We start from the raw sequence: 14,810 nt of genomic DNA, 5'->3' as shown, positions 1-14,810 counted from the left end.
CCCCCCACTTTATCCATTTTTTAAATTGGATTTTAAAACTAAAAAATTTTAATTTTTCATCAAGTAGGAAAAAGAATAGGTAAATTACAGATGAAGAAAAAATATTTGCAAGACATATATGAGATAAATTACTATAAGCAACCTTTATAAAGAACACCTACAAATCAATATTAAAAAGATGAATATCTGAATAAGAAATGAAGCAAAAGATGGGGTGCCTGGGTGGCTCAGTCAGTTGAGCGTCTGTCTTCAGCTCAGGTCATGATCTCAGGGTCCTGGGATGGAGCTCCACATCAGGCTCCCTGCTCAGCGGGCTCTCTGCCTCTCTACCTCCTTTCTGTTCCTCCCCCTAGCTCGTGCTCTCTCTCACTCTGCTCTTTCTCTCTCTCAAATAAATAAAATCTTAAAAAAAAAAAGAAGTAAGGCAAAAGACTTGAAGAAACACTTCACAAAAGAAGATACAAGAATAGACAATAAGCACATGAAAAGGGGCTTTAATGATTACCTCTTTAGTCACAGGGAAATGCAAAAATACTACTACAAGATTCCATTTCATACCACTAGAGTGGCTAAAATAAAAAAGACTGACAACCCCAAATGTTGGAGAGAATGTGAACCAATTAGAACTTATACAATGCTAATGCACATGTGAAATGGCACACCCATTTTGGAAAACTGATAGATTCTTATGAAGTTAAACATACACATACCTTACAACTCAGTTATGTTACCTTAAGTATTTACCAAAAAGAAATTAAAATATCATGTTCACATGAAGATTTGTACAAGAATGTTTATAGCAATCTTACAAGCCCAAAAGGTAATCAAACCAAATGTTCATCAATAAAGAATGAGTATAAAAATCACATATTCACACAATGGAAAACTACTTATAGTGATAAAAAAGAATGAACTTTTGGGGTGCCTGGGTGACTTAGTTGGTTCAGTGTCTGCCTTCGGTTCAGGCTGGAATCAAGCCCCACATCGGGCTCCCTGCTCAGTGGGGACTCTGCTTCTCCCTCTCCCTCTGCTCCTCCCTCAGTTCATGCTCTCTCTCTCAGTCTCTCTCTAATAAATAAAATCCTTTAAAAAAGAATGAATTTTAATGAACAGAAGACTGATAAACCTCAAAAACATTAAGTAGAGCAAAATAAGCCTGATACAAGAGTACATTTTGTGATTCCCTTTATATGAAACCCAAACAGTTAAAACTAGTAATAGTGAAGAGACAGAAAATGGTGTTCATGGGAGTGAAAAACTGACAAAGGGGGGGTATGAAGGGAAATTATTGTGATGACTAGAAATTTTACATATCTTGTTTTTTTTTAGGTGATGGCTAACTTAGGCATGAACCACTGTAAAAACTCTTCAAATTGAATACCTAATATCCATTTATTGTATGAAAACAACCCAAGGCAGAAGAAAGAATGAGTTATGGTACATGGTAGTTATACTGAAGAATACAGCTTTGGTTATCTTGTACATAAATCTACATACACTCTGAATGTTTTATTTGAAATAAATGGAATTACTGGGTTTAAGAATATGGATCTTAAGCTTTCTAAATCCATAATTTAATAAGTGTCCTTAAGAAAAGGGAACCCCTGTGTACTGTTGGTAAGAAACTGGTACAACCACTTTGGGAAATACTACGGAGGTTCTTCAAAAAATTAAAAATACAAACACCATATGATCTATGATTCCACTACTGGGTATTTACCCAAAGAAATATAAAACACTGGGGGACCTGGGTGGCTGCACTAGAAAGTGTCCAACTCTTGATTTCAGCTCAGGTCATGATCTCAGGGTTGTGAGATCAAACCCTGCATCAGGCTCTGCAGTGGGCAGAGGAGCCTGCTTAAGATTTTCTCTCTCCCTCTCCCTCTGCCCCTCCCCTCACTCCATCTCAAAAACAAAAACAAAAACAAAAACAGACGGGAAGGAAGGAAGGAAGGAAAGAAAGGAGGGAGGGAGGGAAAAAAAGAATTAAAAAACACTACCTCTTTTTTTCAAAAAAGATTTTATTTATTTGACAGAAAGAGAGAGACAGAGCACAAGCAGGGAGAGCAGCAGGCAGAGGGAGAGAGAGAAGCAGGCCCCCTGAGGTAGGGCTCCATCCCAGGACCCTGGGATCATGACCCGAGCCAAAGGCAGACGCTTAACTGACTGAGCCACCCAGACGTCCCTAGAAAACACTACTTTGAAAAGATATATGCACCCATATGTTCACTGAAGTATTATTTACAATAGCCAAGGTATGGAAACAACCCAAGGGTCCATCAATAAATGAACAGATAAAGCGCATAAAATATATATATACACACACAAAGACATAATGGAATATTAGCCATAAAAAAGGAGATCTTGGTATTTGCAACAACATAAATAAACTTAGAGGGTATTATGCTAAGTGAAATTAAGTCAGACAGAGAAAGACAAATACCATATGATTTCACGTACATGTGGAATCCAGAAAACCAATGAACAAACAAACAAAAATCAACAGACACTTAAAATACACAAAACAAACTGGTGGATGGTGGGATGGATGAAACAGGTGATGGGGATTAAGAGGTACAAACTTCCAGTTATGAAATAAATAAGTTATGGAGATAAAAAGTACAGCACAGGGAATATAGTCAATAATACTAATAACGTTGTATGGTGACAGATGATGACTACCCTTACTGTGGTGAGTACTGATAATGCATAGAATTGTCAAATCACTATGTTGTATACCTGAAACTAATGTAACACTGTATGTCAACTATACTTCAATTAAAAAAAAAAAAAAAAAAGTGTGTCCTTAATTAATTTGAGGGAGCCAGAAACTGGGAATTTGTTTGGGAAACATTTAATATATGCCAAGTCACAAAGTAACATGAATTGGCCTCTCTCCACTAATACCTCTCTAGGTATTTATTAAAATAGTCATTAAAAAAAAAACATCAAGCTATCTTTGCCACTTGCTGTGTCCAAAAAGTTATTTACATGTTGCAGAATAGCAGGGAATGACCTGATTCCTCAGGATGGGGGATGGCATTCTTGACCCTAAGTCATACAGAGTCATGGGCCATTGCATGGGATTTATAAAATCTGCTTATGCAGGTGATAACTCAGATAACTTTTTTTCTCAGATATATCTTTTATACTTCCTGTTATATTTTCTAACAGCCTACTTTTCCTATGATATCTTAATTTCCTTTTATTCCTAGTATCCTCATCCTGTGTTTGTCCTACTTTTTTGATTGATCAGGGTAATATGTAGCCTGCTAAAATAACATCCTTATAATGGACACATAATCCATTTATTTATTTAAAGATTTTATTTATTTATTTGGGGGGAGAGAGAGAGAGAGAGAGGGCACACATGAGCAGGGGGATGGAGAAGCAGACTCCCCGCTGAGCAGGGAGCCCAATGCGGGGCTCAGTTCCAGGACCCTGGGATCATGACCTGAGCTGAAGGCAGACACTTAACCAACTGAGCCACCCAGGAATCCCACCATTTTTTAAAAGTAATCTCTACATCCAATGTGGGTCTCAAATTCACAACCTTAAGATCAAGGGTCACATCTTTTACCAACTGAGCAAGTCAGGCATCCCCCATAATCCATTTTTATTGTTTTTTTTGGAAATTAGAAGAACTACATTTTGGATACATTAAATTGAATTACTTGATATTTCCCAAACATTTCCCGTCATTTAGCTTTGGTATTTCCTGTTAATTCTTTTTTTTTTTTAAGATTTTATTTATTTATTTGAGAGACAGAGTGTGAAGGAGAGATCACGAGCAGGGGGAAAGGGCAGAGGGAGAAGCAGATTCCCCACTGAGCAGGGAGCCCGACTTGGGGCTCAAACCCGGGACCCTGGGATCAGGACCTGAGCCGAAGGCAGACGCTTAACTGACTGAGCCACCCAGGCGCCCCTCTTCACTGTTAATTCTTATGTAGAAATAACATTTTTCTTCCTCTCTGTGCCTAAAAGCAACAAACTATTAAAACCTCAAACAATTTGTTTTACTTCTTATTTTTTAAAAGATTTTTATTTATTTATTTGAGAGAGCGAGCGAGCATGAGCAGAGAGGGAGGGAGAGAATCTCAGGCAGACTCCACGCTGAGTGCCGAGTGCAAAGTCCCACTTGAGATCATGACCTGAGCCAAAACCAAGAGTGGGATGCTTAACTGACTGAGCCATCCAGCCATCCCTAAACAATTTGTTTTATAAATATTTCTTTTATGCCCCAAATCAAAAGTAATCTGAATTCCTATTTAGTACCTTCTAGCCCTCTTAAGCATTTAATATATTCTAACATATCAGTTATTTGTGTAGGTCTTGAAGACATTACTAGTTTTTTGTTTTTGTTTTTTTTTAAGATTTTATTTATTTATTTGACAGAGAGAGACACAGCGAGAGAGGGAACACAAGCAGGGGGAGTGGGAGAGGGAGAAGCAGGCTCCCCGCAGAGCAGGGAGCCCGATGCGGGACTCGATCCCAGGACCCTGGGATCATGACCTGAGCTGAAGGCAGTCGCTTAACCAACTGAGCCACCCAGGCGCCTGAAGACATTACTAGTTTAACATCTCTCAAAGTATTCTGTATATCCTTCTCATAAGAGGCACTGAAATGTTCAATGAGTGTTTTGCAAAATAAACCCCAAATCAAAAAAATAAGATAGTGCCACAGTCCAATATGAAAAATGTATTTCTTTTTTTTTTTTTTTTTAAAGATTTTATTTATTTATTTGAGAGAGAGAGAATGAGAGAGAACACATGAAAGGGGATAGGGTCAGAGGTCAAAGCAGACTCCCTGCCGAGCAGGGAGCCCGATGCGGGACTCGATCCAGGGACTCCAGGATCATGACCTGAGCCGAAGGCAGTCGCTCAACCAACTGAGCCACCCAGGCGCCCCTGAAAAATGTATTTCTAATTCAGGGGAAGAACATACCAGTGACGCTGTCCGTATAGTAGCAAAGTGTTCTCGATTACGATAGTGTGATTTATGACGAGACACTTGTGGTGGAGATTGTGGATCTGATGCTCTTGTTCTAGGATCTCCCTCTTCTCTGTAATTTTCTTCCTCCTAGGCAAAGAAAGAAACAATACAATTTCAGGTGAACAAATACAGTTCATTTGAAGTTTCAAGAAAATTTAAAGATAACTTGATCAATTTATCTTAAAGACGTTAATTTTAAAAAGCAAAAACAAAAATTGTGAATGCTAACATTTTATTTTCAACATAATTAGAATCAGGAAACATTATTACCTCAGTGTATGAAACAGCACACAGATTTAGGATGAGGAAATGTATCAGATTAGATTTATATCCTACTTATATAGAAAATGGAAAAGCTTTAATAATTTTAAACAGCAGTAAAAAAATTAATTACTCTAAGGCTCTTGGGTTTTCAAATCAATAATATATCTTAAAAATATCTTTATAATACTTCTGCCATTTGTCCATGTAAGTAATCAAAAAATAACTGTAAAAATTTTAAGAATTGATGTATTTCCTTATATATGCCTTAGTTTATTAACCGAAGACGAAATCAATCAAGTAGCAACCAACTAATTATGAGAATAATTTTTTTACTGCTGCTTCTATTGCCTAAGTATATAAAAATTAAACACAATTTTGCCCTGAAGAACACTATTACATAAACTGAATCATTTTTTTTTTTTTAAAGATTTTATTTATTTATTTGACAGAGAGAGACACAGCGAGAGAGGGAACACAAGCAGGGGGAGTGGGAGAGGGAGAAGCAGGCTCCCCACTGAGAAGGGAGCCCGATGTAGGGCTCGATCCCAGGACCCTGAGATCATGACCTGAGCCGAAGGCAGACGCTTAACAACTGAGCCACCCAGGCGCCCCTAAACTAAATCATTCTTAATCACTTTTTGTGTTGTGAGTGTAGCAGAACATATATAATATGAAATTTTCCATTTCAACCATTTTTAAATATACAATTCAGTGGCATTAATTATATTCCCAATGTTGTACAACCACCACCATTTCCAAAACTTTTTCCACCACCCAAATGGAAATTGCTATCTGCTAACAAAAATTCTCCATTTTATCCTCTACTCAGTCCCTGGTAACCACTAATCTATTTTGCATCTCTATGAATCGCCTATTCTAGATATTTCATATAAGTGGAATTATGCAGTATTTGTCCTTTTGCATCTGGCTTAGTATCACTTAGCATAACATTTCTTTTTTAGCATAAAATTTCAAGGTTCACTCATGTTATAGCATGTATCAGAATTTCATTTTTTTCATAGCTGAATAATATTCCCTTGTATGTATATACCATAGTTTATTTATCTATTCATCTGTTAATGAACACTTGGGTTAGTTCTACTTTTTAGCTCTTGTGCCTAGTAGGTTTTTAGGTAATACTGCAAGCTGTGAAGTTAAAAAGGAAGTATTCCTATTGGTTGCTAAAAACAAGTTACCTGACTTTCAAAATGTTTTCAAGAAAATTAAAAATTCTGCACTCATAAGTGTGAAGAATAATGTAGCAAAACCCTTATTTCCTAAACCCAGAATTTACAATTATTGGCAATTACACTCAGTTTTATTTTATTTATTTATTATTTTTTAAAGATTTTATTTATTTATTTGAGACCGAGAGAATGAGAGAGAGAGAGCACATGGCGGGGGGAGGGTCAGAGGGAGAAGCAGGCTCCCCGCTGAGCAGGGAGCCCGATGCAGGACTCGATCCAGGGACTCCAGGATCATGACCTGAGCCGAAGGCAGTCGCTTAACCAACTGAGCCACCCAGGCGCCCTCAGTTTTATTTTAAAGATATAAACATTATGGACAGTGCAAGTCACTTTTGATCATTACCCATCGTAACTCTTTCTCTTAAAAGACAACCATTATCATGACTTTCATGTGTATACTTACTATTTTTAAATACTTTATTTTTTCATGAAATTAACTTCAAATTATATATTACACAGTGTTTCTGTATTTCTTTCTTCTAAGATTTTTAAAATATCCTTTTTGTATTCCTAAAACATTAGTTTCCCAAATGCTAACATTACACTGGGAAAACAAGCCTACTGCCACTTTAAAATAAGTTACCTAAATATGTTCCAAACTTCTGAAACATCCAAGACAATCTCCTAATTAATCAGTGGAAGAAATTATTTACCAAAGTTGAAATTTTTTTTCACTGAAATCCAAATACTCACAGGTTTTAAATGGATGACAGAACTATTAGACATCACTGTGTGGTCTCCCTCCATCATATCCAGCTCACTCTTGTCATCTGAGGCATCTGGAAGACTGTTAACACTGCTACTTTGGCTACTGGCACTGATGGACATGCTGGGAATAGACTGATTACTTCCAACACTATTCACTGTTCCTGTCCGGCCAACACCATGATCTTGTTCCTACGGGAAAAGAGCATTAGGTTCAAATATCTGTATCTCTTTTGAAATTGCTAATTATAATCACCTATCACACTGCTTAGCACACAGTCTTTAGAAAGAAACTTAGAGGTCTATCATGAGAAATTCCCTCTATTTGCCAAGACCAGGAAGCCTACCAATTGAAAAACAAACAAATAAAAATAATCAACAAGTAAATAACAAAAAGCCCAACCAACCGTGTCAAAAATTCAGTTCATCAGTTATGGGTTGTTTCCAAAGTGTAGCATTTTCTCTAAATTGTTTGACATTTTTTGAAATCCATTTCTTTTTTTCTTTCTTTTTTTTTTTTTTCCTTTTTAAAGATTTTTATTTATTTATTTGACAGAGAGAGAGATAGCGAGAGCAGGAACACAAGCACGGGGAGTGGGAGAGGAAGAAGCAGGCTTCCTGCCGAGCAAAGAGCCCGATGTGGGACTCGATCCCAGGACCCTGGGATCATGACCTGAGCTGAAGGCAGACGCTTAACGACTGAGTCACCCAGGCGCCCATCTTTTTTTCTTTTTTTTTCTTTTGCCTGTACCAGTGTTGAAATCCATTTCTACCACACATCTCATAGGGTATATAGAGATTCTGGTCATTTCTCAATAATTCCCATGGCTAAAACAAACCCCAATCTTTTTTTAATCCTATAAATAACCACTTTTAGTAGTTGTTGTTTTTAGAGAGAGAGGGCTGGCATGCTCATGCAAGCGGGATGGAAGAGGCAGAACTAGAGGGAGAGAGAGAATCTCAAGCAGATTCCACATGAGAGTTCAAGGCAGGGTCTTAATCCTATGACCTCGATCATGACTTGAGCCAAAATCAAGAGTCTGAGGCTTAAGTAAGTGGGCTACCAGGAGCCCCTTAGTTGTTATTTTTTAAGGAAGACTTTTATTTTCCTTCCTCAGAAAATATTCTCCTGGGCGCCTGGGTGGCTCAGTTGGTTGAGCGACTGCCTTCGGCTCAGGTCATGATCCTGGAGTCCCGGGATCGAGTCCCGCATCGGGCTCCCTGCTTGGCAGGGAGTCTGCTTCTCCCTCTGACCCTCCTCCCTCTCATGCTCTCTGTCTCACATTCTCTCTCTCAAATAAATAAATAAAATCTCTAAAAAAAAAAAAAAAGAAAATATTCTCTAGCTCATCCTTCTTTCATCAATTAATTTAATATTAATTCCTATATATTTTTTTGTAAATTAAAAATTACATATTACTTGTACATTTAATCACATTCATAAAAATGTTTTTATGAAGTAACCAGGCAAGCCATGGTATCTGGGCACCAACATTTTAGTACTCTTACCATACCAAGATTCTGTAAGATATGGAGAATTTCATATAGACATATGGCATATATATATGAACTTATATATATATATGAATTTTTCTTACATCCCAGCCTAAAAGAGATGCTGTTATACATCTAAGTACATTAGAATTTTATTAATTTTACTTTACTGAAATATTTTATATATCTAAAAAAGCTCAAAATAATTTTTTTTTTTTAAATAAGATTTATTTACTTTAGGGGCGCCTGAGTGGCTCAGTTGTTAAGCATCTGCCATCGGCTCCTGGGATCGAGCCCTACATCGGGCTCCCTGCTCGGCAGGAGGCCTGCTTCTCCCTCTCCCACTCCCCCTGCTTGTGTTCCCTCTCTGTCTCTCTCTCTGTCAAATAAATAAATAAAATCTAAAAAAAAAAAAAAAAAGGTTTATTTACTTTAGAGAGAGAGAGAGAGAGCATGGGGTGGGGGGGGGGGAGGCAGAGGGAGAGACAATCCCAAGCAGACTCTGCACTAAGTGCGGAGTCCTACACAGGGCTCGATCTCATGACCCTGAGCCAAAACCAAGAGTTGATGCTTAACTGACTGCACCACCCACGTGCCCCTCAAAATAATTTTCTAATGATTACTCTATAAACTAAAAAACAAAACCAAAACTGTAAGTTAAGAAAGTCTTGCATTTTATAGTTCATTAACTGTGTAGCACTATTAAAAAAGAAAAGTAAGTAACTATTACTCCTGGTTTCAGAATGCAAAGTGATCTCTCTCTCGCTGAAAAGCAATTAAAAAAAAAAAATCAAAGAATTCTGAGAGGAGCAAAGAAAACTGAAAATATTTATAGAGTAAAAAAGATAGCTCCACAAATAATAAGTTCTATATGTATATTTCCTTATGAGAAGTTCTGTAACATTTCTACTGCAAATTTGTATTTCCATACTCCCTAAAAGGCAACATGGAAAGAACCTGGCCTTGAGACTGAGATACATGAATCCAAACCCATTTTAAAGATTTTTTTTTTTTTAATTTATTTATTTGAGAGAGATAAAGAGATAGAGAGCATGAGAGGAGGGAGGTTCAGAGAGAGAAGCAGACTCCCCGCCGAGCAGGGAGCCCGATGCGGGACTCGATCCTGGGACTCCAGGATCATGACCTGAGCCGAAGGCAGTCGCTTAACCAACTGAGCCACCCAGGCACCAGAATCCAAACCCATTTTAACCTATGATGAGTTAACTACTCTGAGCTTTGCTTTACTCATCTGTAAAATGCATTTTAGAACTATGCAGATGGAATGAATTATACAGAACTGAAAAGAATCAAGGATCCCTGACAGAGCACAATGCTTGGTAATTCTAAAAACTTCTGAATGACTACTGTCAACTTCCACAGTCTGTAATTTCAAATACTTCCAAAAGCATGTCCCATGGAATCAGACAATAAGGCAAAAGAGGGTTCAGTATCCAAATAATTTGATGGGGACTGGATTAAAGTTGAACAGGTTTCTTTAATAAAAGACTTTGCAGAGCTTTACTATTATCAATGAGCACTGCAAAGGGGCTGGGTTTAAAGAATGCAAAACCCTTTTTCCCACCTGGGATCTTACAGGACCAGTGTTAAGAAAACACAGTCTGGGAAGCACTAATATAAAACATTCATCGCAAGACGAGTTGCATAAGGAAAGAAGCCAATAAAAAAACAGAGCTCAATATCTGAGTCATTTCTAAGTTATTACCTCTTCTTCTTCCTGTGCTTCTACTGCTGGTCCATTATGTGCCTCCTGGAAAAGGAGTTTCTTCATCTTTCGATACTGCAGATTGTCCAGCTCTCTTACTGCATCCTTTGTCCTTTGAATGAGATCTATTAACACTGTTTCAGGGCGCTCACGAAGAACAAACATGTGCTGGATAAGAAGAGAAGGTAAAAGTCAGGGTGAACCTGTATATTTTTTCAATTAGTACAAATGTACCCCTTTCTGAGTGTAGTTACTATCTTAAGTAATCATGATAGATAACACATATAATCTATAGCTATCTAATTCTATTACACTTTTGACTTCCTGTATTTACAAAATTGTCATATACATATATACACTCTGGGCATACATAACTACCCCTGTACATTTTATGGAAACATGATACCTTTGTTACCCAACTGAAAATGCAACATTGAAATAATCGAAGAGTTAAGAATTAAGTCCAATTAAGTCCAATAAATAAAGGTTTACATATTCTTAGAACTGATTTCATTGAAAAGGTATTTCACTTCTGAGTTATATTAGGTTTCAACAGGAATGTATTTATGGTGAATTATGTAACTTAAACTTGGATATTATGAGTTCCTTTAGATGTTGGATAAACAATACTCCATAAAACACTAGCAGTTACTTAAAAGCCATTATATTATTAGTGATTTTTACCACTAACATTTAAGCTTAACCTTATCTAATACAGAAAAAAAAAGAACAATTCCACCATTAGAATAATCTGTTATATTTTGATATATTTCTTTTTTTTTTTAAGATTTTATTTACTTATTTGACAGAGAGAGAGTGAGAGAGGGAACACAAGCAGGGGGAGTGGGAGAGGGAGAGCAGGCTTCCCGTGGAGAAGGGAGCCCGATGCGGGGCTCAATCCCAGGACCCTGAGATCATGACCTGAGCCGAAGGCAGACGCTTAACCAACTGAGCCACCCAGGCGCCCCTTTGATATATTTCTTTACAGAAGTTCTCTTTGTATAAATTTTGTTTTGTAGATACATAGTTAGCATATAGATTGCAGAAAGCCACCTTTTGCCTTGAGTTCTATGAAATGTACTTGAATTCTTATAATACTTTTACCTTTGTAGCTCAAATATATTTCTTCTTTAAATAATTTTTTCTTTTGCCTTTTGATTTTTTAATTACTCAAAAAAAAGCTTCATTTTTTTTTTTAACGTAGTTGGTTTTTTTTGTTGTTAACCGGGCTCCACGCTGGGCGTGAACTCATGACCCTGAGAGATCAAAACCTGAGCTGAGATCAAGATTCGGATGCTTAACTGACTGAGCCACCCAGGTGCCCCTTTATTTAACTTTCTGACTCTGCGCTTGTACCTTCAACACTTTCACAACAATTTTCTGCTCCTCAATAAGGAAAGCACACTTGATCCTGTCATTAACATACTTAGCACACAAACCACCACAGGCTCCACTGACGTGTTTTTCATTTCAGACAACCTCATAAGAACTGTAGGTGTCATAGTACAAACTCCTCAAAGTTGGCCTGGGTGCACAACTCATGAGGATGTGGGTGCTTTCCCAACTTTCTTGGTATAAAGATAAATGATTCTATTACCAGGGGTTCAGGCCATCCTAGTTTTGTTAGACACTATTGTCTGACATATGACAGTATGTCAAACACTGGACCATTCTGAATGCCTATGGATGCCATCCCCCGAAGAGGAAAAAGCTTCTCTAAAGAACTTTACCTATATGATATTTTATTCTACTTTCACTGTCATAAGTATTGTTATTTCAAATTCATAAACATAATGCCTATGGATTACTTCATCAAATGTTTACGCTCAAATAATTTAACTATTACCCTAATTCTGGACAGTTATTTCCAATTTTTAATTCTTTTTTTTAAGATTTTATTTATTTATTTGAGAGAGAAAGAGAGAGTAAGAAGCAGACTTCCAGCTGAGCAGGGAGGCGATACAGGGCTTGATCCCAGAACCCTGGGATCATGACCTGAACTGAAGGCAAATGCTTAACTGACTGAGCCACCCAGGTGCCCCCAATTTTTAATTCTGAGATAGCTTCATACATTTAAAATTTTTTCTATTAACTCTTTTTATGATAAACTGAAACAGAAATATAATTAGGCCGAAGGGAAAGAAGTACTTGATAGATACTTCCTATCATTTTCAATTTCCTGCTATAAACCAGGAAAATGAATAGTATAATGTAGACTTGGGATCTAATCACCAAATATCTGGCCCTGGTGGGTTGGGTTATTACCAAAACAGCTTCTTTTGCTTATATAAGGCAAGTGTAAGAAGCCAGTCAGATTTTTTTCTTTTCCCTGATCCTTAGCTTGGTATGTATCACTATTTCCGATACTCATTCTTATCCAAAAATAATAAATCTTAAATTTCTAAGTTTGATAGTTTTCTACATACACATCTTGCTTATTTATCACTAACCTAATTCCTAGCTATACTAAACTTTTTGCTGCTATTGTGAGTACCTATTTATTCAGGCTTTCATTTCCGAGACTGAGTGAGCTTAATGCCTAGAATCCCACAAGCATTACTGAAACTCTACTGTTCTTCTACATATTGTGGTTGCAAATAATACTATACACACACACACACACACACATGATCTTTTCAATATCTTTGTATCTGATGTGTGTTGGTGAAAATAAACTGAACCTCTCTGAAGTTCTAAAGCATTCATACAAAAATAGTCTACTTAAATCTTACATAAGGTGAAAAATCAACAATATTCCTTAGGGGCACAAGGAGAGAGAGTCAAATCCTACTTACTATTGCCTTACCTAGATGTTTTAAGAACTATATTAAGTTCAACTATATTATTATTGCTATGAATAAGATGGTCAAACTCCAAATAATAAATTTTTGAGAACAGAAAGCATATACCAATCATGTATTTAAATTAAGCAACCAAACCCATTGAAAACTGAACAGAATTTACATGATTCTTAAAATATTTTCATTGCCAAGTTAGGAAAATATATTTCTAAAAAGGAAACAGAAACATGATATCCATTTTTAAGTTTCTTTTGAAAGCTCTTTTCTCCCACAATATTTATATAGAATACATTTTCTTTCATATTATTTTAATATAGGACAGATGAATATATAAAATACGGCAGATATAAGAACTAAATCCAAAGTTAAACTATGTTTTACTAACTTTAAAATATGACATTGTTTCACATGAATTCAAATGTGGAGTTATAACTCAGGAATAATTCTTACACATAGAAACAGCCAATTGGTACTATTTGGAATATTTATATATTCTATTCAGACATGGTAAAGCACTTAATTAATTTTGAAAACACAAATGAAAAAACTTTGCACCTAAGCAAAGTTCTAAAAGAGAACAGTATATAAAATTAGCATTTCAGTAAAAATTAGTAGAGCATACTTAATATTGATTCAAAATCAAAGAAGAATAAAATACATCCTTTAAATAATTTCTTAGAGGTAGAAAACTGACCTTTAAAAGTTCCTCTGATGTAGGGCGATCTTGAGGGATTTTCTGGAGGCAAGAATCTACAAAGTTGCGAAAATAATCAGACCTATTGTAAAGGAAAGTATCAAGTGAACATATTGCTATTTCCTTTTAAGACACATCCACAAAAAATACACAGAAGATTAGCATCCTGTGCAAGGATGACATGGAAATTCATGAAGCGTTCATTTTTGAGCACTGGGTGTTGTACGTAGTGTTGAATCACTAAATTCTATACCTGAAACTAATATTACACTGTATATTAACTAACTGGAATTTAAATAAAAAATTTAAAAAATCCACAAATCAAGGCATGCGTCTACTGCTGGGAGGGGTAATGGAAAAGGAATGATAAAAACAAATACAATCTACTATAGATTTTATATAAGTCTATGAAAAGCTATCTAAAGCAACCAATGAATCTTTACCATTTTCGAAAGATAAATTTGTACAGATTATTTAAAAATCCTGCTCCCACAATTTAAGAAACAAGCAAGCAAAGTAAAAAAAAAAAAAAGAGAGAGAGAGAAAGAGACAGAGAGGTAAACCAAGAAACAGACCCTTAACTATAGAGATCACACTGATGGTGACCACAAGGGAGGTGGGTGGGGGGATGGGGGAAACAGGAGATGGAGACTAAGGAGGGCACTTGTTGTGATGAGCACGGGGTGATGTATGGAAGTGTTGAATCACTATTGTACACCTGAAACTAATATTACACTGTATGTTAAATAACTGGAGTTTAAATTAAAAACTTAAAAAAAAATCCTACTCCCACATATTTTTTTTTTTTTTTTTAAGATTTTATTTATTTGCAAGAGAGAGAATGAGAGACAGAGAGCATGAGAGGGAGGAGGGTCAGAGGGAGAAGCAGA

General features: G+C 36.4%; 1 protein-coding gene across 3 annotated transcripts in view; it reads right to left on the bottom strand.

The window, feature by feature from the left end:
- The window catches only part of TAOK1 (TAO kinase 1), a 147,198-nt gene that overhangs the window by 32,305 nt on the left and 100,083 nt on the right, over positions 1-14,810 (bottom strand). For all 3 annotated transcript variants that reach the window (XM_081805515.1, XM_081805514.1, XM_081805516.1), the window contains 4 exons: positions 13,921-14,002; positions 10,426-10,593; positions 7,197-7,400; positions 4,945-5,079 (listed from right to left, as the gene is read on the bottom strand). In XM_081805515.1, the coding sequence (XP_081661641.1) occupies positions 4,945-5,079; positions 7,197-7,400; positions 10,426-10,593; positions 13,921-14,002 (589 nt within the window). The remainder of the gene's footprint in view (positions 1-4,944; positions 5,080-7,196; positions 7,401-10,425; positions 10,594-13,920; positions 14,003-14,810) is intronic.

Source organism: Leptonychotes weddellii, chromosome 15 (assembly GCF_054177405.1).
Source record: "Leptonychotes weddellii isolate Sample4059 chromosome 15, ASM5417740v2, whole genome shotgun sequence".
NCBI lineage: Eukaryota > Metazoa > Chordata > Mammalia > Carnivora > Phocidae > Leptonychotes > Leptonychotes weddellii.
This window is presented reverse-complemented; position numbering and strand designations above follow the sequence as displayed.